The sequence below is a fragment of the Podarcis muralis genome, chromosome 6 (assembly GCF_964188315.1).
Source record: "Podarcis muralis chromosome 6, rPodMur119.hap1.1, whole genome shotgun sequence".
In the NCBI taxonomy this organism is placed as follows: domain Eukaryota; kingdom Metazoa; phylum Chordata; class Lepidosauria; order Squamata; family Lacertidae; genus Podarcis; species Podarcis muralis.
The window spans coordinates 87,544,166-87,569,702 of record NC_135660.1 but is presented as its reverse complement, the minus strand read 5'-3'; the positions used below and the strand labels follow the sequence as shown (position 1 = coordinate 87,569,702).

General features: G+C 46.2%; 1 protein-coding gene and 1 non-coding gene across 2 annotated transcripts; both read left to right on the top strand.

Moving 5' to 3' along the window:
* The first annotated feature begins 294 nt into the window (after positions 1-294).
* Positions 295-24,937, top strand: WNT8B (Wnt family member 8B). Its single transcript, XM_028728959.2, has 6 exons — positions 295-634; positions 10,337-10,370; positions 15,673-15,811; positions 19,075-19,200; positions 20,336-20,478; positions 21,564-24,937. The coding sequence occupies exons 1-6, from the start codon at positions 576-578 to the stop codon at positions 22,122-22,124; spliced, it is 1,062 nt and encodes a 353-aa protein (XP_028584792.2). The 5' UTR covers positions 295-575; the 3' UTR covers positions 22,125-24,937.
* On the top strand, positions 8,455-8,575 carry LOC114598259 (U5 spliceosomal RNA). The gene has a single exon (XR_003707003.2). It is a non-coding gene; the product is annotated as a U5 spliceosomal RNA (small nuclear RNA).
* Positions 24,938-25,537: the final 600 nt, after the last annotated feature.

Here is a 25,537-nt window from a genome sequence, read left to right as displayed (position 1 = left end):
GCAACGGAAGCCTCCAAGGCGAAAGATCAAAGATTTGGAATCAGTCTTTCCAAGATGCCTTTGGGGATGTTGCAGGGTTGCTGATGGTGGAGACTGCACCCAAGGACTATTGCAGGGATTTGCTTTGTCTCTTTCTGTCTTTTTATCTCTGTCAAACAACACCCCCCCCCAAAAAAATCCTTTTTCTTGGTTGCATTTGTCTTTGAGGGACCTGGGGTGTTCTTTTGATCACTTCAGTCTCTCTCTGGCACTTGAATCCTGATTGGCTGAAGGACTTAGGGGGTGTGTGGAGAGAGAGAGAAATCTTTAATTAAGTAGATAATCTCTTCTTACAAATTTCAGTGGCTCCATTTCACCAATCGCCTTTTGCTTGCACTTCAGGACCGATTGTCCTACAGCGCAGTTTGGATTCGGGGTCTTTTAACTTCTCTGCACCCTTTAGGAGCAGAGGCTGGAAGCTCATTTTGCTCTTCTTTCCCCCCCTCCCCCTCCTCAAATTACCATCCTAATATTTTAAGATCTTCTTTTCTCGGCCTTTCATTTATTTATTTATTTATTTTTGAGGGGGCAGGATTATGGGCTCCTATCCAGGCACCTTGTTCCTCGTGTCCTTCTTCCACTTCAGCTATCCTTGGTGAGTAACGAGAGTTCCTTCCTTTGCGATGATGTAGCAAGACAGGCCCATGGGACGCTGTCGTGCAGGATCAAAGGCACCCACCTCACCTTGCTCTCTGAGCAACCACCACCCCTTTCCTATTTCCCTCGGGTCGCTAAAGGGTGTTTTAGGCTTGTGGAGCCTGACCTCACCCGGAGGCACATCCTACAGACCCCCCAGAGGACTGCTTGGAGAGATCATCGGGGAATCTCAGGGAAGCCACTTTGCAAGGTATCGCGTCCAATTTGCAAGATGAACTTATCGCAGAAGAGCAGGGGTTCCTCTGTCTGAAGGTTCCCAAGCTAGGAAGCTTTGCTCTCTTTTTTCCTTGCATTCTGTGTCTCCTTTATGTTCCTAACCAGCAATTCAGCTGCTGCCTCCAAGATTCTGGTTGCATTGATTTAGCTGGTTGAAATCACAGCTTTCGGCTTGACATTTCAGTAATGAGGGAATAGCAAGGGTTTTAAAGAAGAAGAAAGTGTCAAAAGGGAACATTCGGCCTTGTTTTTTTAACATCACGACTCGTTAAGATATTCCAATTGGCTCCCCGCAGCAGTCAAAAAAAGTCAACTGTTCTCAGATAAACTAGCAATCAATTCAATTGGACCGTTCTGCTGCGTAGTCTATGTTTTTCGTTGTTCAGCCTGAAATGTTTTGTATTGGTGAGACTCATGAAACTTTAGTGAATGCCTTTGAAATTGTCTGCTTTTAAAAAAGAAATTTGGAAAGGATATCACAGAAGCAAATACACAGTGTTCGTGAGATAATAGGCAATGCATTATCTTTTACTGCGTCTCCGTTAATTTGTTTAAGTCCAGGCACATCTTTAGGTTACATGGAATTTACCATCAGGCAGAATTAATTCCGACAACAGGAATTCCCCCAATCACCTGATCTCTCTTGGCATCCTCTTGTCTCAGTGGAACAAAGTTGTCTGAGAGGATTCTGTGCTTGATAGACACTGTGCTTGCCAGGCTATCAGAAAGCTAAATTTTTGCAACCTGTTGAAATCCGGGGCTAAGTTTAATCAAGTTCAGTGCTGCTTGCGGCATCTTTTCAGAGAGTTTAACTCAACTGGGAATCCAGTATGCTGCGAGTGTAAAAATAACTGAGTTGTGCTGGATGGTGAATAGATTTCTCGTATGATTCCCCATTGCTCTTAATAAGGACTAACAGAGGGATAATTAAATCTGGAGAAATCGGCTAGGGAGCCCTAACTAAAACCTAGAGAGGGTTAGACTTTTGCAGTAGTGACTCTTTAATGTTCAGAGGAGAGATTCTAGTGCGGGGAACAGAAGGAAGTTGTATCGAAATCTTGAGCTTATATTCCACCCCCTCAACAATACAATTTGCTTTTGGGGTGTTAACAGCAGAAGTGCAAAAGGACCAGTGCATGAACAAGTCGTTCAGGCTTGTTGAAATGTTTGAAACCCTCTCATGGTTAAGCCAAAGGTGTCTCAGTGGAATGGGAAATAGGGTTAGGGAGCAGTGTTGTGTGTGTGTATCCTAAGGTTAAAAACTTCTGCTAGGAGAAAGGAAAGCCTCACAGAGGTCTAAGAGCTTTCAACAAGAGCATTCCTCTTAAGGGGTTGAGGATAATCTACAATTTTTCCTCATGGCTCCCCGCTTCTCCCTTCTAACACCATACCCGGTGGTCCTGTGTCGATCGGTCTGGCGGCAGAATGGGGCCACCCACAATTAAAGCGATCGTTTCTGTGCATCTGCATTCCAGATATGCAGCGGTGGAGCATTAATTTAAAAAATAAACGTTAAATAGCTCCCAAGAACGACAGTCCAGCGGGTGAGGTAGTGGTGGAAATGTTTGTCTGTGAGTGAGAGAGAGTAAGAAAGAGAGAGAGCGAGATCAAACTCTTAATAACTTATGTTATCCTGGAAGGATGCAGGGACCAGGGTCAGGATTTGTGCATGGTGAGGCTGGTATATATATTTTAAGGGCCCTAACCACTTTAAAACTTCCCCAAGGGGAAAGTGCTTTCTTCTGTCTGAATTTAATTGTCCTTCCAAAGAAGGAGGTACAGCCCCAGCTGCTTCACGTTTGCTAGACGGAGGATTGAAATGTGGGAATACGAGGTGCACATTCCCAAACCTCCATTCTCCCCTCTCTGGACTCTGTCATGTACACCATTGGGAGGAATATTCCTGTGGTGTATGGACCATCGCTCAGTATGGAGGATTAGGCTCAGGACTCGATGAACCACTTGCTACTTGCCTAGCGCCAAACCTTGGCATCCAGCATTACAGAGCAAACTGTGCTACAGCACTTGACTTCCAGGTTCATTTTTTGACTCCAAACTCCACAGCTACTGAGCTGTTTATTACATGGGTAGGCAAACTAAGGCCCGGGGGCCAGATCTGACCCAATCGCCTTCTCAATCCGGCCTGCGGACTCTGGGAATCAGCGTGTTTTTACATGAGTAGAATGTGTCCTTTTATTTAAAATGCATCTCTGGGTTATTTGTGGGGCATAGGAATTTGTTCATTATTCCCCCCCCCAAAAAAAATATATAGTCCAGCCCCCCACAAGCTCTGAGGAACAGTGGACTGCTGAAAAAGTTTGCTGACCCCGGGTTTATTAGTTAAAATGCTTCTGGCTCCAGGCTAAGAACAGAATCAACACACTAGTGCAAATAAGGGCCACCGTTTTATTAATCTTGATAATAGAACCCGCAATTAAGTACCATCAGGTGCAATTCCAAACCCTCCAAGTGTCTCTATTTTCCAGGGACAGTCCCAGATTTACAGAAGCCGCTCCGGTTTCTGATTTGATCCCAGAATGTCCCGCTTTTCCTTAGGATGTCTCTATTTTCATCGGAGAAATGTTGGAGGGTTTGGAGTTATGCGACCCGACCCCTCGAGCCAAGGAGATAAGTAACTTTACAATTTTTAGAAGACCTCTCAAGGCAGCCCTATATAGGGAAGTTTTCTAATGTTTAATGTTTTTTTTGGGGGGGGGGGTTGGAAGCTGTCTAGAGTGGCTGGGGGAACCCAGTCAGATGGGTGGGGTAGAAATAATAAAATTATTAATAATATGGAATAGGACATCCCTATTTTCATTCGAGAAATGTTGGAAGGCATGCAATTCATCTGAAATTGCTTTATACATGGAATTGTAATCACTGTTTTTATATACGTACTTGTTTTGTATATGGGATGGGGTCCCCCCCCCCCCGGTATTGTGAAATTGCCTCAAGATGCTTCCTAAGGAAGCTATTCATAAATGAAACAATGAATACAAAATCAAACAATCATACAAAAACACCCAAGTACCAACTCTCCTCCTTGCTTCCCGAGTCTGTCTGGGCAATTATCTTCTTATCTGCTATAACCCAGGGGTCGGCAACCTAAGGCCTGGGGGCCAGATGTGGCCCAATCGCCTTCTCAGTCCGGCCCGCAGACGGTCTGGGAATCAGCGTGTTTTTACATGAGTAGAATGTGACCTTTTATTTAAAATGCATCTCTGGGTTATTTGTGGGGCATAGGAATTCGTTCATTTCCCCTCAAAAAAATATAGTCCGGCCCCCCACAAGGTCTGAGGGACAGTGGACCGGCCCATGGCTGAGAAAGGTTGCTGACCCCTGGCCATAACCCAACAATTTCAGGGTGACACAGATTAGTGCAGATAATCTGTGGAACACCTGGTCCTGACAGCTCCTAACCATACCTCTTATGGTGTCGTGAGGGAGTCCTGTCCTTATCAAAGCCACCAAATCTGCTCACCATGAGAGGCTAGTCTATGGAAACCCAACTAAGTGGTGCTCCATTGATGGTCTCCATCTGCTAGGCCAGATATGGACATAATTTAGATCAGAAACTTCTGGGTGATTTGTAGTAAATCGTCGCAACGCAGACCCTTCAAGTGTCCCTATTTTCCAGAGACAGTCCCAGATTTACAGAAGCCATCCTGGTTTCTGATTTGATCCAGGAATGTCCCACTCTTCCTTAGGGCATCCCTATTTTCATTGGAGAAATGTTGGAGGGCATGGAGTAATAATAATAATAATAATAATAATAATAATAATAATAATAATAATAATTTATTATTTATACCCTGCCCATCTGACTGGGTTTCCCCAGCCACTCTGGGCGGCTTCCAACAAAGATGAAAAATACACTAAAATGTCACATATTAAAAACTTCCCTGAACAGGGCTGCCTTCAGATGTCTTCTAAAAGTCAGATAGCTGTTTATTTCCTTGACATCTGATGGGAGGGCGATCCACAGGGCAGGCGCCACTACCGAGAAGGCCCTCTGCCTGGTTCCCTGTAACCTCACTTCTCGCAGGGAGGGAACTGCCAGAAGACAGCCAAGGACCTTTAGAAGACACCTGAAGGCAGGCCTGTATAGGGAAGGGTTTTTTTTTTTTTTTAATGTTTAATGTTTTATTATGTTTTTATATATGTTGGAAGCTGCCCCGAGTGCCTGGGGCAGTCAGATGGGTGAGGTGAAAATATAATCATTATCATATGCATTGACCCTGATTTTAGCTTCAGCTGCCTGTGACTCTTATTACGAGGATGAAAACCAACAATGCAGAATATCTGCTAGCCAGTACTAATTTTTATAGAAAAAGAGGTGCTGGAACTCACCATGAACACCTCTCTTGTTCTCTTATAATGGCAATAGTGCCTACCTGAAAGTTGAGAGAACTGACTTCCTGTGAGTTGTGGCTGAAAAGAGCCCTAATGCTAGCAATAGATATAATTGGGAAATATTCATCTGCAAGGTTTGTTGGGACAGTGTCCTCTTCATCCGTGAGGTATCGATGGCTCTATGCCTCTCTATCTCAGGTCTACCAAGACATCAATGGGCAAATGTTGGTCTGCTATATAAGCTTTCACTATAGAGACGATTCACCAGTTAAAATTTCAGCCTCTTTCGGGAAAAGAGCGAGCTTTTCCGTACCTTTCCCATTGATGTATGGGAACAAGGACACAGGTGGCACTGTGGTCTAAACCACTGAGCCTCTTGGGCTTGCTGATCAGAAGGTCGGTGGTTCGAATCCCCATGACGGGGTGAGCTCCTGTTGCTCTGTCCCAGCTTCTGCCAGTCTGGCAGTTTGAAAGCACGCCAGTGCAAGTAGATAAATAGGTACCACTGTGGCGGGAAGGCAAACAGCATTTCCGTGCGCTCTGGTTTCCGTCACAGTAACCCGTTGCACCAGAAGCGTTTTAGTCCTGCTGGCCACATGACCCAGAAAGCTGTCTGTGGACAAACGCCGGCTCCCTCGGCTTGAAAGCGAGATGAGTGCTGCACCCCTATAGTCGCCTTTGACTGGACTTAACCGTCCAGGGCTCCTTTACCTTTTACAAGGAAATCGGCAAATTCTACAGGAGCACTGAGAATAAGGTTGAAGGGAAATTAGGATGCTTCTTGAATAATGTTTTCTAAGCACCAAATCACGCCAGAAGTGATTTCTATGGCGGTGGGGTTCTTTTTGTGTGTCATGAGAACAAGTTGTGCGCCCAGCTTGCACAACTGGAAAGTTGTGTTTCGTGAGATTGTAAGGCAACAGATTGTGTTAATGACCCCTTCACTCATAGCTATGCATATATCCATAAATAGGATGCACATTTGTAGGATATTGGAGTAATTACTAAAGGAGAATGAGTCGCCCATTCTGTAGTTGTTGCAGTCTTCATGGCACATTTCCCATTGCTCTTCTTGATATGATGATTTCTCATTTTGATTGGTTTTGTTGCTTTATATGTAATTTGTGTATTCTAACTGTGCTTAACCTGTGATATACTGTGCTGAAGAGAGAGCTAACAGTATGCCATAATATTACAACTAATAGCAATAATAATTGGCTCAAGAAATGAAGTGGTAGTTTTAGGAAGCAACCAACATTCCTTTAAGAGGTTTTACTTTCAGACGACACCTTGGCCCTTAAAAAGCGATTTATTAATATGCACAGACCATCCTCTTTAGATTGCGAATTGCAATTTAATGCGCTGTGGCTCTGCCAGCGGCAAGTTTACCTGAGGTCCAGTAATATTTCCTCGGCTATTGTTTCCCCCCAAAATCTGATATAGTTCTCTTCTGAGCATAATCCAGAAGATCTGCAACTCAGCCAAGCAGAAATAAAATCCAAAAGATTCAGGCCCAATGGAAATAATGTTTCGACTGCCTGTTATCACTAAAAAGTCATTGCAACATAATAATTGGCTTGCTGGATCAGGCCAGAGAAGAAGATACACATTCAGTTAAACAGTTAGTTAAACAATAAATGGACGAAAAGCAGGATTTAAGCAGTAAAAAAAACTAAAACAACTTTAAAAAATTTGACGGCTCTATTTCATATCCTAGCTTCAAGGCCATTCGGGTATTTAATCCCATCGTCTTGGAAAAAGGGATCAGGGAGGTCTGCCTCTTTAGCTCAGAGTCTGCTTAGTTTGCCCAATTGGGAGTCTGTGGCTGTCCTGTTCACTCCGTGGCAAGTGGTAAATTGATAGAAACTGGTTCTAAAAAAGAAATAACCCCAACTTCTATTGTTAAAGGGAACATCTCCACACATAGGTGCTTATTTTGCGCCAGCGATTAATCTGTCCCCTTGTGTGCTGGCCAGTAAACTTGAATTTGTGTGCTCTGTCTTTTCTCCTTCCTTGACGACTGCCCTTGCCTTTGAAGGGAGATAAAGCCAGTCTGCTAAGAAGTGATTGCTTCAAAGGTTTGCTACAAAAACGAATGTGAAGGTGCTTTAATAGAAATATTTCCATCGTAGTCTTTCCTGACAAAGGATGCAACTTGAATGCAGCAACCTTTGCTCTTTCCTGCACGGCACAAGCAATCAAATCAAGAAGCATCGTTTCGCCTTTTGTCCAAACTGGGAAACTGGTTCCCGATTTCAGATCAAGCCAGGAGCTCAAACCAACTGTGGTTTTAATATCCTGGCTTGGTTCCTAAACTGGGAACCGGTTGTTCAGTTTGGACGAAAATGGGAAGTTTTAGAGGCTTCCTGATTTGATTGCTCATATTGTGTAGGGAGGGGCAAAGGTGCGTGCTACACAACATGGAAAATGGATACCTCAATTTATTAGGCTGAGATATGTTCATCTGAACTGGGCCATTATGGGAGGGAGATGAAAATCAGCAAGGAAACCTGAGAGATTGGGGGTGGAGAATCACTTGGGGGATAAAAGCATTCTTCTTGGGTTTCACAGTTGATTCTTGCAGTCCATTCTTTGCATGTCCCACGTGAAGTTTATTTCAGTTTTATGGCGGAGAGATACAAAGCTTTATAAATTCATTATAAACTTACATTTAGGGATAGCATTGCCTTGCCCATATCTGCGCTGGGTGAAGGTCTGTTTCCATATCAACAGACGCACCTATTAAGCTAAATGCAACTGCAGTAATTGCCCAGATCTTCTGGGGGGGGGGGCATTTTGCAGATATACATTTCTGTTCCTTCTTGTCCCATCCACAGTGACTCTTGGGGGGCTGTTTCCCTTTCTCCTATGCAGTCAAGGAAGGCTTGAAAAGGAGGTCTTGCTGGGGTACAATGATACTATCACCTCTTAAGTTTTGGTAAATCTTTCTACACAGGTGGAACTGCTCAAATTTTACTTGAAAAGCTGTTTTTGATACCACATTTCAACAGGAAAAATTGCATTTTCAACATTTTCAGACCATTTTATATTCTATTTCGTTATCTCTACTAAATTGTAAATCTGGGCCACTATCTGATTTCTTATGTGTTTAGTTTCTCACTTAGTTTTTGAGTGTTCAGGCAGAAAATGTCATTTTTAGGGGCTTTCTAATTTCAGTTCTATGAAAAGTTCTCTGGTTTCTCTTGAGATCGTTTAAATCTTTCACCTTTTACTAAAGATTTCCATGTTTTAGAAGACATCTGAAGGGAGCCCTGGATTGGGAAGTTTTTAATGTTTGATTTTTTAATGTTTTTATATGTGTTGGAAGCTGCCCAGAGTGGCTGGGAAAACCCAGCCAGACAGGCAAGGTATAAATCAAATCATCATCACCATCATCTTTCCATCTTCGTATACAAAGTACAGTGGTACCTCACAAGACGAATGCCTCGCAAGACAAAAAACTCGCTAGACGAAAGGGTTTTTTGTTTTTTGAGCTGCTTCGCAAGACAATTTTCCCTATGGGCTTGCTTCGCAAGACAGAAACGCCTTGCAAGTTTGTTTCCTTTTTCTTAACACCGTTAATACAGTTGCGACTTGACTTCGAGGAGCAACTCATAGAACGCGGTGTGGTAGCCTTTTTTGAGGTTTTTAAAGACTCTGGTGATTTTTGAAGCTTTTCCAAAACTTTCCCGACACCGTGCTTTGCAAGACAAAAAAAATCGCAAGACGACAAAACTCGCGGAACAAATTAATTTCGTCTTGCGAGGCACCACTGTACAAAATAGAAAGATACGCCTAACAGTTGCAAGGCTGGGGGGGGGGAGAGAATACAAATCAAATCTATATAAAATCATACTTAAGGTATCATATCAAGAAATATCTAATACCTGTGGTCTCACGCCATGTTGTTAAATACATTTCTAATACCTTAATCGGTCCTCAGACTTTGGCAAGCGTTTTCCCACTGTCCATGTGTGGTTTCCTCCATTTTGTACAATACCTTTGCAGCCACAAGCCTACTGCCAACCACAACTCCATCCTGTTTTTTCAACCCAAGTGCAAATACTTGACCATCATTCAACTTACTCCTTAACTTAAAGAAAACATCCTTAACTTACTCCTTAACTTAAAGAAAACAAAAGAGATCATTGTGGAATTTAGGAAATGTAAATTGAATATTCAGCCACTTATTATTGAGGGGAAGTGCGTGGAACAGGTCTCGGTGTTTCGATTTCTGGGAATGGAGTTGAGAGACGACCTAACCTGGGGAGAAAACAGCAAAGAGCTGGTGAAGAGAGCACAGCAGAGGTTATATTTCCTGAGAATCCTCCGGAAAAACAATCTCTCAAGGGACCTGTTGATGGCATTCTACCATTGCACTGTGGAGAGCGTACTAACTTATGGTCTGTGTGTGTGGTTTGGGAGCTGCACGGCCAGGGAAAAAACAATGCTATCCAGGGTTGTAAAGACTGCAGAGAGAATAATTGGGTGCACTCTTCCCACCTTAGATCAAATCTATGCTGCCAGGTGCCATAAGAAAGCGGCAGAGATAGCGCAGGATAGTACGCACCCCGGAAATGATCTCTTTCAGCTTCTGCCTTCTGGAAGAAGGTATAGGGTTATAAAGGCCCGGACTAGCCGCCTGAGAAACAGTTTCTACGCAAATGCAATTCTGGTTCTAAACGCAGCATAAGGGGTCTCTATAGTATAGTGTATTTTAAAATGGGGTTTCAGAGTTTTTAGGGGGTTTTGAATGTTTTATGTAGTTTTGTAGTAGTTTTAGGTAGTTTTGTAGTAGTTTTAGGTAGTTTTTCAATTTCATTGTTCTGCATGGGACAATGACCATAAAGATATCGTATCGTACCGTAACTATCTTTAGGCAATGAATCAGGACAGGGAGAGGCTCGCAGCCCCAACGAACATTCACCAGTACCTACTGGGCAACAATGGGCATATGTGCTTGGTTCAGTAAGTGGGACGACTCTCCGAGGGCTGGGCAGGGGTGGCACAGAGGAATTCCAAGCATTCCCTCTGCTTCTCTCCATTGATGAACCCTTTTCCTCCCTTCCAGGTCAGTGAATAATTTCCTGATGACTGGTCCCAAGGTAAGTGCGTTTCCTTTGATCTGCATTTCTAATTCCAACAAGCCAAGATCTGCTGAAAATCAGGCTTGTTTCCAGCCTCCCAGGTTTGCTAAGGTTTGGACAGGGGCTCCCCACACTCTCTGTCTCTTGAGTGCCGAATCTTAAGCACAAAAGGCAAGGAAAGAAGCTGTTTTCTAAAGAGATCAGGGCAGTATTCCCACCCCACCCCCCAAAAAATTTCCATCTTCCCAACATCCCTGCCCAAGGCAATCCAAAGAGGTTTATGGCTGGGCAGGTTTCAGAGATTTGAATCCAAGTTGCTAAAGTCCAGATTCAACTCTTCTACACCATAGTAGCTGATGACCTGAACCTTACGCATAGTGCTAAGCAGCGTTATTTTGCTAGAAAAATGAATGCTTCCCTTGTTCTCTTACAATGGCAATGGCACCCACCTGAGATATGTTGAAAAAAGCCCTGGTGCTAGGGTTACCAGTTTTGCTGGCTGGTTTTTGTTATTTTCTTACTGGCCCCTGTTCTTGCACCTTTCATGTATTAGCAGGTAGTTAATGCTAATTTCCATGCTGTGGAATTGCTATCCAGAGAACGCATTGCTCTACGAGGCTGAGGGTGGGGGGTCTTGTCATCTGAGCAGCCCAGAACCTCCAGACACACTTCTGCCCCGGGAAGGTCACTTCCGTGTTGCCAACGCAGTGGTTTACCTCCGGAGGCACACTCCATTCTCTCTCGAGACAGACAAATGCCAACAACAGCCGTGTTGAGGGGCGTGCAGAAGCATCACCTGATCAAGCCCAGAGATGTCAAGTATAAAATGGAACAGGTCAACATATAAATGCAACCTAGCAAGTACAGCTCTGCTTAAAAAGCAGAGACATCACCTTGCCAACAAAGGTCCGTATAGTAAAAGCTGTGGTTTTCCCAGTAGTGATGTATGGAAGTGAGAGCTGGACCATAAAGAAGGCTGATCGCCACAGAATTGATGCTTTTGAATTATGGTGCTGGAGGAGACTCTTGAGAGTCCCATGGACTGCAAGAAGATCAAACCTCTCCATTCTTCAGGAAATCAGCCCTGAGTGCTCACTGGAAGGACAGATCCTGAAGCTGAGGCTCCAATACTTTGGCCACCTCATGAGAATAGAAGACTCCCTGGAAAAGACCCTGATGTTGGGAAAGATGGAGGGCACAAGGAGAAGGGGACGACGGAGGACGAGATGGTTGGACAGTGTTCTCAAAGCTACCAGCATGAGTTTGACCAAACTGCGGGAAGTAGTGGAGGACAAAGGTGCCTGGCGTGCTCTGGTCCATGGGGTCAGGAAGAGTCGGACACGACTAAACGACTAAACAACAACAAGCAAATACAAGAACGGTTCCTTGAGCTAATAGCCTCATAAGCTTCTTGAGTTTTAGTGGCCTAGCATGGGGGGGCCCACGGGGGCAGTTTCCCTGGTGGCAAAATGGTCAGGGGCACAAAATTGCCACACCTGACAGTGCCTCAATACTTCTGTTGCTGAGCTCTGTTGAAAATGGCTTCTCCATGCAAACCAGGAAGTGGCATCTCAAGACAACGGAACAACTCTTCTTATCTCTCTAGTTGCGATCTCCTGGGTGATGTTCTGAGCGCTGGCATTTTGCTACAAAACCCTGCTTAATCTTTTAGATACAGGAGTGAGGGTCAGACAGAGGCAGTAAAAGTCAAACATAGCGGTTGTGACAGTTAGAGTGAGAGACAGGGATGGAACTGAGAGAGGAGAGTGTGACAGTGTGAGATTGTGCCACATCTAGTTAAGGGCGCGCATTTGAGAAACTGTTCTGAACATATTTAAAACCTGTTTGTTCTTCAATAAACTTTAATCTTTGTTGTTGACTTTACAACCTGACTGAGACTCAGAAGAAACCTGGTTGGTGGCAACAGAAGAATAAAGCAGTGGTGTACAGGTCAATAGTCAGTAAAACGACCGGGGGCTCAGAATGAACACCACAAAATTGGGCTCTCCCCACCTGTGTATTCTGCAACAGTGCATTGGCGGTAGATTTATTCTGCTTTCGTGTGTTCTGCAGTGCTTCCTCAATGCTTCCACATTATTGCCTTCTGGAGGGGCAATAGCGGAATGAAAGCAAAACAAAATACAGTGTTACCTCTACTTACGTTCACCTCTGGTTACGTATCCTTTGGGATATGTACACAGCAAACCCAGAAATATTTTTCTGGGTTTTGCCGCACGCACATGCGCAGAAGCGCTCTATGTGCCACACACATGTGCAGAAGACTAAACCGTACCACGCGCATGCGCAGAAGCGGCACCTCCAGATAAGCACACCTCAGGATCCGCCCAGAGCTCCAGAATGGATCCCCTGCGCAACAGGAGGTACCACTGTAAAGAAACTAGAACATTTGTGGCATAAAAGTTACCAGATTTCTTATGCGATATGCCCTGATTTGGAAGCGAAGCAGTGTGACTCCCCCCCAAAATGTTTGCAGATGCAAACAGTATTAAAAGTGAATTGCATGTGACCATTCCTGTAGCATCTTGAGCACAAAAAATCCTGGGTGCCTAATAAGGAGGATATTTGAAGGGGCCCTTTGGCTGTAATCCTATGCACACTTACTTAGGAGTAAGCCCCATTGAAGTTGCTCTGCCGCTCCGTCTGTTGCAGCAAAAACAAACACAGCTGCCTGCCTTGAAGATTTTGAATAGGGCTTCCTCCACCGATACTGTTTCATAGAGGAAAACACCATATTGAACTTGGCCCCCTGAAGTAAAAGGAAGGAAGGGAAAGGGGGTGGGGAGTTGAGGAGGGGGCCACACATCTGAAGAGTCTAGATAAAAGTCTGGCTGTACTTGACAGGTTTGCTGTTTGGGGGTTGGGCTGGGAGGTGGATTAAGAGGCTGGGAAAAAGCATGATCCAAGTGGGAAGATAGCAAACGACACAAACGAGAGGCTCTGCAGTTCTCAACAGTGTGGGGTCTGGCTCAGCCATGCAGTTAGCGCACAGACCAGGTCAGGGAAAGCCCAGCACATAGACCAGGTCAGGGAACCTGCAAAAAGAAAACGGGAGCAAACTAACTAAAACACAAAACAAACGAACAAAACACCTATGTGGTAAACGGTAGTGGTGGTGTGGTATTGATCCTGATCCAAAGGGTTCCATATTCAATTTCCTCAGGGAAACTGAGAGAACAGTAATTCAAAGTCCTGATGTGCTTCTAGAGACCCTGTTTTCCAGGGACGGTCCTGGATTTACAGAAGCCGTCCCCGTTTTTTATTTGATCCTGGAAGGTCCCACTTTTCTTTAGGACGTCCCTATTTCCATCGGAGAAATGTTGGAGGGTATGTGCTGGCCCTTCTATCTCTTACCCAGAGGAGACAGAAGAGCTAGCACATCCAGATTTCGAATTCCTGTTATCTGAAATTCCTGAGGAAGGACCAGTAGGGTCTGATGCGCATTGGCTCAATAAGCCCTTTCCCTCTCTGTTCTGCTGCTTTTTTGCTTCTGTTTCCAGGTCAGGCAAAGCAACCTTCTGTGCTGGAACTAGTGCTGGGCCACGGTGCACCATAAAATCTTAGAATCATAGAATTGTAGAGTTGGAAAAGACCCCGGGCTCCTCTGTTCCAACGCCCTGCAATGCATAAATCTCAGCTAAAGCATCCATGACTCTCCAATTTTTGTACGTTTTCCTCTCCTGTGATTGAGACTTCAATTTGTCTGCCTCATTCTGAGCATTTCCTGGCTTACAATTTGGGTGGCCATGGGGTTTTGAGCTTACCTCAGTGTCATGAGTTGGCTAGTGTTTAAAAATTTCTCCAGCCTCCCTAAACTGACCGCACTGCCTGATCTGGGTGAAAAAAAACTTATCTCCCTCCCAACCACAGGAATTTCAACCCCCCCCCCAAATGCTCTCCTCTGCAATTATTATTTTGTTATTAATAATTAAATTTCTCCAGCGCCCTTCATCCGAGGATCACCAGGATGGAGAAAAACTGGGATGAATTTTCAGCACAGCCCTGAAAATTCAACATCCTTTTTTTCAATGCAAGGAAAAAAAGAAGGCACTTAAGACCCAGTTCAAAGGAAGAAAATCCTCTTGGTAATCTAAAGGAGGAGTAGCAGGCGAGACATTCCGAAAGCCCTGGAATGAGTGGTTTAGGAAGCTGCGCTTTCTCATTGTAGTACTTTATATTCAGATCATGCTCTGTTTCGCCTTTTCAGCTTCTAATGGAATTGTTTTTCGAATTCGTCGCTTACTGGTTGCATGTTAAATATGGAAGGTGTCGCCAAATTCACTGCACAATCTTATCTCTGTGGACTCGAACCCTGGACACAGTCAGACAAGTCTTCTGGACTTGAGCACATAGCCACTCACTTCCTGGGCCTTCCAGGAGACCTTGATGCTAAGTCCCATTTTGCTGCTGAGGATACAAATAGGGTTTCCTTTGTCAGGCAAGGATTGAATTGTGTGGCGAGTTCTCGCCTCCCCCCTACCGAAATAAAGACACAAGACACAAGAATTCGAGTTAATGGGTCAAATTAGGCCACAACTTTATTGATCACAGGAATTGAGCGGTATTGGCTTAGGCATTGGTCCTAACAACTAACCGGCATGAAGACCGGTGAGGGTTAACCACCAGTAGGGGGAGTCCTGCTGAGGCACGTCAACTAGGAGCTCCCCCCGGAGTTACCGCTTGGGGGCATGCCGTGGGCCCACACCTCCATAGGCTTAGGACAAGGCCACGCCCCCCCCCCCCCGGAATCCTTTACCGGACTACCCTTATGATTGGGGAAGGCGATGGCGCTTCCTTCCCACCTTCATCTGCACGACAATAGAACAATACCCCTATCAATGCCTAACCGCCAATACCGCAGAGTTGTGACGGGTTGCTACAAGGTAGGTGAAAACCAAGTGGCCGGTGCCAATCTGCCAAATGGAAAAATTCCTACCAGGCCCCTTGATGGTGACTGACCAAAGTCCATAGCATCGTCAGAGGCTAACCTAACAGGTGGGCGGGAAGGAGAAAAGACCTGGCTGGCTGCGGTATGGGAAAGAGGGAGACCCTCGGCTGCGCCAGACCTAAGTGCTGCCAGGCCATGCCTCCCGGGCCAGTCGATTGGCTGGCCCGAGAATGACGCATCCGAGGATTCCCTGGTATCGCGGGGGCTGGAGCCAGCGTGAAGCCCACAACCCCACTTCCTCCCTAGCTCGGAAGTGGCTCTCTTAGAGGCAGGTTTCAAGGCAGAAGGCATGGCAATCTCTGCATGTGCCCTTGTGGAAGCTCCTCTTTTGCCCTTGCCCTTTTCTCCCTGCAGGCATACCTCATCTATTCCAGCAGCGTTGCGGCCGGCGCACAGAGTGGGATTGAGGAATGCAAGTTCCAGTTTGCTTGGGATCGCTGGAACTGCCCAGAGAGAGCTTTGCAACTCTCCAGCCACGGAGGACTGCGTAGTGGTAAGAAAATGTCAAGAGGGTTGCCCAGGGCCTTCCTGAGACATTGCCAGCCTGAAGGGTAAAAGGTAAAGGGACCTCTAACCATTAGGTCCAGTTGTGGCCGACTCTGGGGTTGTGGCGCTCATCTCACTTTATTGGCCGAGGGAGCCGGCGTACAGCTTCCAGGTCGTGTGGCCAGCATGACTAAGCTGCTTCTGGTGAAATGCCGTTTACCTTCCCGCTGGAGCGGTACCTATTTATCTACTTGCATTTTGACGTGCTTTCGAACTGCTAGGTTGGCAGGAACAGGGACCGAGCAACGGGAGCTCGCCCCGTCACGGGGATTCGAACCACCGACCTTCTGATCGGCAAGTCCTAGGCTCTGTGGTTTAACCCACAGCGCCACCCGTGTCCCTTGCCTGAAGGGACCCCCCCAAACGGGTCCCCCCTTAACTCAAGTTGGTCCAGCACCAAAGCTGGTCAAATGATTTTAAGCCCCTGAGGTGGAAAACCCCACAAGCACCTCCCTCCCTCTCTGGCAATACAAATATGATTGTAATGCACTAAATAACTAACAATTTGCAGCCAGTTCATGACACCCAGGAAGCTGCCTCGCTCAGTCGAAAGATAGGACCGGCCCCATAGGAGCTCTTAAGGGGATTTAAGGATGCTTTTAACTGCCAATTCTCCTGAGTTGTTACCACCTTCATTTCCTTTCCCTGATGTTTCCTGAGTCACAGATGGAAGCGAGTGTCAGGGGTCGGCAAACCTTTTCAGCAGGGGGCCGGTCCACTGTCCCTCAGACCTTGTGGGCAGCCAGACTATATTTGGGGGGGGGGGAAATGAACGAATTCCTATGCCCCACAAATAATCCAGAGATGCATTTTAAATAAAAGCACACATTCTACTCATGTACAAACACGCTGATTCCCAGACCGTCCACGGGCCGGATTTAGAAGGCGATTGGGCTGGATCTGGCCCCCAGGCCTTAGTTTGCCTACCCATGGTTTAATGTGTGAAGCAGTGTGGAATGTGGACGTGTGGTGTTTTGCTGGTCTCATTGAGGGCAGTCTTTCAATATGAGTAATGCATGTTCTTTGTACTTTTGTCCATTTACTGTATTCATTTCCCCCGATTTGAACTATAAAATGGTGATTTTCTTGAGTCAAAATGAGAGTACCCCTAAACATTTTTTTAAAGGAAAAAAGCGCAGTGGTTACCAAATCTGGCTGCTTTGCTTATCTTTGCACATCTGTACCTCCAGCTGTGACCCATCAGTGGCACTGCCACCCAAGAGAAATGTAGAGAACCAAAAGCCAAACAGTATACTCTGTGTATTGTTTTCTCTAACAGGTTTGGGTTTTTTTGGGCAATCTAGATGGCCTCAAGGGATGCGGGTGGCACTGTGGGTTAAACCACAAAGCCTAGGACTTGCTGATCAGAAGGTCGGCGGTTCGAATCCCCACGATGGGGTGAGCTCCCGTTGCTCGGTCCCTGCTCCTGCCAACCTAGCAGTTTGAAATCACGTCAAAGTGCAAGTAGATAAATAGGTACCACTCCGGCGGGAAGGTAAATGGCATTTCCGTGCGCTGCTCTGGTTCGCCAGAAGCGGCTTAGTCATGCTAGCCACATGACCCGGAAGCTGTACGCCGGCTCCCTCGGGCAATAAAGAGAGATGAGTGCCGCAACTCCAGAGTCAGTCACGACTGGACCTAATGGTCAGGGGTCCCTTTACCTTTTAGATGGCTTCAGGTTGACATACGAACTGCTACACCCACTCAGTGCCAAAACTTTTCCAAGAGGTTTTTCCCTCCTGGCAAGGAAAGAAGGAGCCAGACCCTTCCCCACCAATTATTTGTACAACCCTGAAGCAACTAGATATTTATTTGCATTTCACCCACACTTAACACTGCAGTGGGAAAAGCAGTCACATCGCTACATGGCGCATCAATGATCCTGAGCAGTTTAACTGGCTGTTCTTTCTGCTATCATGTTAGGGGCAGGATGGCAGAGGAGAGATCTACAAGTCCACTCCCTCCCATGGCTGCCTTTGGCATTAGTAGGAGTTAACTCTCCTGTTTTAATCTAGGCAGTTCTTAGCAGGCTGGTCCCAAAAAACGTCAATAATAGCATCAGTTCATGTTATTTAGTAGAATGTTATCTATTTTTGTTTCTGCTGGATGAAGAGCCCTAAGTTGTTCTTCGCCATTTCTAAACAGAAGGTTGCTGTTCAGTTTATATTATTATTATTATTATTATTATTATTATTATTATTATTATACATATCTATATATAAATTATGGGGCGTGGGTGGCGCTGTGGGTTAAAACACTGAGTCTAGGGCTTGCCGATCAGAAGGTCAACAGTTCGAATCCCCGCGATGAGGTGAGCTCCCATTGCTCGGTCCAAGTGCAAGTAGATACATAGGTACCACTCCGGCGGGAAGGTAAACAGCGTTTCTGTGCGCTGCTCTGGTTCGCCAGAAGCGGCTTAGTCATGCTGGACACATGACCTGGAAGCTGTACGCCGGCTCCCTCAGGCAATAAAGCAAGATGAGCTCCGCAACCCCAGAGTCGTCTGCAACTGGACCTAACAGTCTGGGGTCCCTTTACCTCTCTCTATATATATGTTTTACAATCTAAAATACTCATTTTATACCCTTAAGATATCAATGACTTCCTCTCTTTCCATGGTTCATTCCACATATAAATCCCTGCATATTTTACAAAAACTATACCATTCCGTATTCCATTATTACACCCATCCAAGCTTATTTACATTGCTGAATTTATCTTAATGCTGCCGGCATCTTCAGCTGTACACAATTACTTCCCATATATTCAATAAACCTTTTCCAATCCTCTTTAAACATATGTTCTTCTTGTTCTCTTATTCTGTAAGTTAGGTCCGCAAGCTACGCATATTCCATCAGTTTAAGTTGCCATTCTTCTTTAGTTGGGACCTCGCTCATTTTCCATTTTGGGGCTAACAAAACACAGACCACAGTAGTAGCAGACATAAATAACCTTTTTTGACACCTGGGAATTTCAGTCTGAATTATCCCCAACAGAAAGGACTCTGTTTTTTGGGGGGGAATGTACTTTTAAACATTTTTTTTCAATTCAGTATGGATTATTTCCCAATACAGTACTCTTTTACCCTTTTACAACTCCATGTTTCCATTCAGCCTTACTGATCATGGATGCTCCAAATCTCAGGAGCTGCTGCCTTATCCTGTCTTGTGCCTCCTTTAGTTTCCTTTTTCCTGTGTCTTCGTTTGACAGCAAACCGAGAAACAGCCTTTGTCCATGCGATCAGCTCCGCTGGAGTCATGTACACACTGACACGCAATTGCAGCCTGGGCGACTTTGACAATTGTGGATGCGATGATTCGCGCAACGGGCAACTTGGTAAGGACTCTTGTGTAGGGTTGCCATATTTCAAAAAGTAAAAAACCAGGACATCCCAAAAGTTGTGGAGCTTTTTCGATTCACTTGCCTAAGATCCAGGAAAAGTGCTGCCTTTTGGACCCCCCCCCCATCAATTCTGCCTTTGAAATCCAAGTCGTGTCTGGAAAAATCCGGACGTATGGCCACCCTACTCTTGTGACCATTCTTATTGCAAGAGAAACAAAACTGCCAAACATAATATTTCTTCCCCTTTTCTATGTCCTCACTTTATTAGAATCATAGATCAGAGCTGGAAAGATCCCTGAGGATCCTGTAGTTTATATGTAGCTTTCCCATATGGGGATCAAACCTGTGACCTTGCTGTTATCAGCACCATGCTCTAACCAACTGAGTTAGAAAGCTGTGCAGAATTGATTCTCCCCTTTCAGTGCTATGGCAGTGAGTGCAATCCTACGCTTGTCCATTCAGAAGTCAGTCCCTCTGAATCCAGTGGAAATTACTCCCACCAGGTTATATAGGACTGTAGCTTCAGTTTTCTGCAAGAAATGGTGTATTTTCATCAGTGGCATAGCGTGGGTTGTCAGCACCAGGGGCAAGGCAAGTAATTTGTGCCCCCTAACCCGTGGATTTGCGCCCCCTAACCCGTGGATTTGTGCCCCCTAACCCTAACCCCCAGATGTTGCGCCCGGTGCGCCCGCCCCCCCCTGCACCCCCCACACTACGCCACTGATTTTCATAGAATCCTAGGGATGGGTGGAGGACCTTGGAGGTGACCTAGTTCAACCTCCTGCGCAATTCAATGCACTCACTCAAATGACTTGAAACAGTAGCGGCTTTTTCCAAAGAATCCCAGGAACTATGGTTTGTTAAGGGTGCTGAGAGTCTGCTAGGAGTCCCCTATTTCCCCTTGGAAAGATACAATTCCTAGAGTTCTCCGCAAAAAGGGTTTGATTGTTAAACTGCTCTGGGGATTGCGGAATTTGTTATTGCCCCTAAAACAAATCTCGTAATTGAGAATCCATCTCTTTTCTGGCTGCGGCTGTAACACTCACCATGAGGATGAAAGGACTGAGAGAAGCTCGCCTGCCTCTTGACTCCATATGTCTGATGACATCTCTCTCTCTCTCTCCAACAGGAGGACAAGGATGGCTGTGGGGAGGCTGCAGCGACAACGTGGGCTTTGGGGAGGCCATTTCAAAGCAGTTTGTGGACGCACTTGAGACAGGGCAGGACGCCAGAGCAGCGATGAACCTGCATAACAACGAGGCAGGCAGAAAGGTAACAACCCATTTTCCACCTATGGCAAATGAAATAGTTTGAAGCAGGAGATAGGCACCCTTTAGCCTTCTTCCTGATGAGGTAGCCTCCTCTGGCGCAGCCAATTCAGATGGATGGCTTGATACAGAGAAACACTTTGGCAAGTTTCCCGAAGGCTCCAGAATTTAATATCAGCAGGTTTGCCATTCATAAATTTCTGTCGAAATTGGAAGGAAGACTCTGACCACCGATGGAACAGTTTTCCAAAACAGTTGCAAAGTACCCCCTCCCTTGCAGGTAGAAAATTATGATCCATTTCAATAAAAAGTCTTCTGAATACTGAGCTCGCAGGACACAGGGGGCGCTGTGGCTAAACCACTGAGCCTCTTGGGCTTGCCAATCGGAAGGTTGGTGGTTCGGTTCCGTGCGATGGAGTAGGCTCCTGTTGCTCTGTCCCAGCTCCTGCCAACCTAGCAGTTCAAAAGTACACCAGTGCAAGTAGATAAATAGGTACCACTGTGGCGGGAAGGTAAACAGCATTTCCGTGTGCTCTGGTTTCCGTCACAGTGTCCTGTTGTGCCAGAAGTCATTTAGCCCTGCTGGCCACATGACCCGGAAAAGCTGTCTGTGGACAAACGCCGGCTCCCTTGGCCTGAAAGTGAGATGAGCGCCGCAACCCCATAGTCGCCTTTGGCTGAACTTAACCATCCAGGGGTCCTTTACCTTACCTTTTTACTGAACCTGGGCTGGGGGGTGGGGAGTGGCCAGTGCCGGATTTACGTATAAGCTAAACAAGCTATAGGGGATGTACATTTCCAAAATATAAGATAAAAAACAATTGCTTTGATAAAATACATATTTTGTTATGTATTTGTTATGTTATGGCTTGAGATAACTATTAGGTGCATAAATTACCATATAGCATATATTCAACACAAAAAACAGTGACAATTTGTTGTTGACAAAGGACAGCTGGACATATAAAGGGCCCCATTACCTTCAGTAGCTTAGGGCCTCATCAAACCTAAATCCGGCCCTGGGAGTGGCTTCCGGTCCGCCTGGCCTTCTTGCATGGCATTCCCTCTTGTCTTCTCCTTCCTCTCTAGGCAGTGAAAGGGACCATGAAGAGGACCTGCAAATGCCACGGAGTATCCGGCAGCTGCACCACGCAGACCTGCTGGCTGCAGCTGCCCGAGTTTCGAGAAGTAGGGACCTACCTGAAGGAGAAATACCACAAAGGGCTGAAGGTCGACTTGCTCCAAGGGGCAGGCAACAGTGCTGCCAGCCGGGGGGCGATTGCCGAAACCTTCAGCTCCATCTCCAAGAAGGAGCTGGTCCACCTGGAGGACTCCCCTGACTACTGCCTGGAGAACAAGACTCTGGGCTTGCTGGGGACGGAGGGCCGGGAGTGCCTGAAGAGGGGCAAGGCTTTGAGCAAGTGGGAGAAGCGCAGCTGTCAGCGTCTGTGCGGGGACTGTGGGCTGGCCGTGGAGGAGCGGCGAGCCGAGATGGTGTCCAGCTGCAACTGCAAGTTCCACTGGTGCTGCGCCGTCCGGTGCGAGCAGTGCCGCAAGCGCGTCACCAAATATTACTGCGTGCGCAAGGAGAAGCGGGAACGTGGTGGGGGCAGCGCAGCCTCCCGCAAACTCAAGAGGAAGCAGCCCTAATACCAGCCCCCTGCCAACCTCCTCCCCCTCCGATTTTTCTTCACTTCTGGATAGTATTTAAGTTAGAACCAATGACCCCGTACAGTGGTACCTTGGTTCCCGGCTTAGTCGTCGAACGAATCGGCTCCCGAACGCCGCAAACCCGGAAGGAAGTGTTCCGGTTTGCGAACGTTTTTCGGAAGCTGAACGTCCGGCGCGGCTTCCACTTGGGTGCAGGAAGCTCCTGCAACCAATCAGAAGCTGTGCCTTGGTTTTTGAGTGGTTTCGGGAGTCAAACGGACTCCTGGAACGGATTAAGTTTGAGAACCAAGGTACCACTGTAGCTGGGGAAGCCCAGAGGGAGAGAGCTCACAGGCATTCTGGCAAAGATGAAGTGTCCAGGAGCCCCCACAGACTTTTGTCGTGTGTGGTGAAATTCTTCATAGGGGAGCAGTTAGGGCCAGAGGCACCAGTTTGTGAGGGTGACGGGCCGGGGTGTGTGTGTGAGAGAGAGATTGAATATTATTTCAATGTTCCACACATGAGCATCATGCCTCCCTCCCTAAGCTGGGCAGAAACTTCCTAGACTTTGCAGAGGAGATGTTAGGCCTCTGCTAGGATGCTGAAACCTGCTGCCTCCTTCGCAAAGCTGGGTGGGCTTTGGGAAGGTGAGGGAATGTCTCTTGGACCCGTCGGAGCATCACATCTCCCTCACTGAGCCACGCAAAGGCTTCCTGGGCTTTGGGAAGGAGGCAGCAGGCTTCAATACTATAATACTCTGATTTACCGGGAACATTTAGGGAACTAGCTTAGTCCACCAACTGCATACCACTGGAGCGGATTTGTTGCTAGACCCAAGAACTGGGTTTCTTTTCCAAGTAAGGAAACACATGGTCCTTTGCTGCGACCTCAGAGGCCATCCTACCCTTAACAGAAGCTAGAAAACATCCACCCAATCTAGGACTTTCTTTTTTACCCGAGATTGCAAGGTAGCAACTCCACATCTGCAGAGCTTGCTTACATAGGCAGGAAATTCCAAGTGTGTTTGAGCCACGTTGCTCTATCTGCTGTCTTCAAGGATAGCTTCCCTCTGTGTCCTTTGCTATTACCTTTGAACTCCACATTCCAGTACATGCCTGGGATCAGGACCATGCTTCTGTCTACAGGTGTGAGAAAAGCACAACTAACTACCCACCCACTTTTTTTTTAAAAAAAGTAGGGTCTTTCTCTTTCTCTGACCTCTGTTGCAGAACCTGATTAGCCCTTTTATTGTGAGAGCTGAATCAGGGAGGAGTGAAGTGAGTTAAAAAGAGTTTTATTTCAGGGAAGCCAATTGTTTTGAGAAGCTCCTCAGGAAAAGGGCACTGTTAGGGATCCCTGAACGCTGAAACGAAACTTGAAGGGCCAGGAGGAACAGGAAATATGAGTGGCAGACTACGTTGCACATTCAGGGAGGGAATAGGAACCAGGAACTAGCCGCAGTTGGAAAGGAATGCAGTTCTGAAGTGGAAGGTGAAAGGAGAGACAAACACAAGCATGGGTGAGGAAGGAGGGAAACAGCTTCTGTTTTGGGTGCTCCCTAATGGAAATACATTTCCATCACTCATAAATTTGCTACAATGTGCCGCAAAGAAAAGAGAAAATGGACACACTGTTCCTTAGAATCAGAAAAAAAATCATAATCTCATGGCCTTACCAGGTGATGAGAGTTTGGCACGATAATTTTACATTCATTGCTCAGTCAGTCGTAAGGTCAAGACATCTTCTCTCAGTATAGTTCTTCTGGGGTGAGGATATCACATTTTCACGGCACTCAAGTGATCAAGGCTTTTGTACTTGGAAAATGCCGTTCTTCTCCCAATAGTGCATTGTAGCTTTCTGCAGCTGTAGTGGGAGCCAAATTCCACTTTGATAGTGGCTTCATTTATGACACCGAAACAGACAAAGAGAACATGCCTTTTTGCGAACTTTTATGTTCTCAGATCCTATGCACACATGCTCCCTGTGCATGCTGCATTGTTCGTCTAGTGCTTTAAAAAAAATCTACTGAAAAGCAGTAAAGCTATTCCATTAGCACCCAACATTCCCCAAACTAGTGCCCTCCAGATATTCTGCACTACAACTCCCATCATACCCAGTCAGCATAGCCCATGAGTCATGGATAATGGGAGTTGTACTCCAAAACATCTGGAGAGCACTAGTTTGGGAAAGGCTATTCTAATGATTCCTTTGCTTGCTGTCTGCAGGCTCCTCAGCCAGGGCCGGCCCACCCATAGGACAAGATGGGGAGACTGCCTCGGGCGGCAGGATCCACAGGGAAAGCAGAGCCCAGTGTAGATCCCCCTTGTATGGTGCCAAATTGTATGGGGCTAGACCCCAGCTAGACTCGCCCAGCCCCATTTACATAAAAGACCTGACAGCTCCCTCCCTCCAAGGCTTCCCTCAAACCTATCCATTACAATGTGGGGATAAGATATTTCACAACTTCTTCTTCTTCTTTGGCAATCACAAATAGCCAAGTAAGATTGTCTTCCATGAACACAGTTTTAACAGTGAGTCCGTAAGTGACTGTGGAGGCCAATTCTGGATCCACATGTCCTTCCACAGTTGGGACACAGATTTCCGGGCGGGAGTTGATCATGGTGAGGGTTTGCCAAGCGTGCCTTCCTCTTAGCACGTTTCTCCCTGTCGTTCTGAGTTCGAGTGTCTTCAAAGCCCATGACACCTTTGGTAAAGGCTGTTCTCCTCCAATTGGAGGCCAGTGTTTCCCAGTTATCAGTGTTTATACTACGACTGGTGCTAGACTGAAGGTAGCAAAAGTGTAGCTCTGAATTTTTTTAAAAAACCCTTTGCTCCTCTGGAAAGCCCTCAGCAAAAAATGAACGATGGAGATCATTGCACATCTTCACCATGGAAAATGTGATATTGCAAGAAGGAAATTTTGATCCAGAAATGTAAACTAAATCTCAATACACAGGAGCGTTATTTTCAATCCTTACTTAATATCTGGAGTTTTATTATCTGGAGAATTAGAAGGATTTTTCTTTGAGCACTTCTGGGCTGGCGTACCTTCTGTGCCACTTGGAGAATCCTCTGCCTCTTTAATAATCTCTGCAGGCCTCAACAGTGCAGTGCAGTGTGAATAAGCGTTTTAGAGGCTCTGGGTGGAAAATTTCAGGGTGCCATTTGACCTTCTTAATCAGCTGCTGTCTCAAACGTCCTGATTTCGAGATCCCATGACTCCTTCTCTCATGTTTTCGGCAGTCCATCTGGAGTATCCATTCTTGCTTTCTTCGGCGCCTTCTCTTTGTCCCCGTTAAGATCCTCGCCAGCTCTCTCCTCCCTTTATCTCTCCCAGCGATGCTGCGGAGAAAGCCCTCTGCTTCTTCCCAAGAACTGATCGCAGGAGAGTTGTTCCCCACAAGTCTGCACTG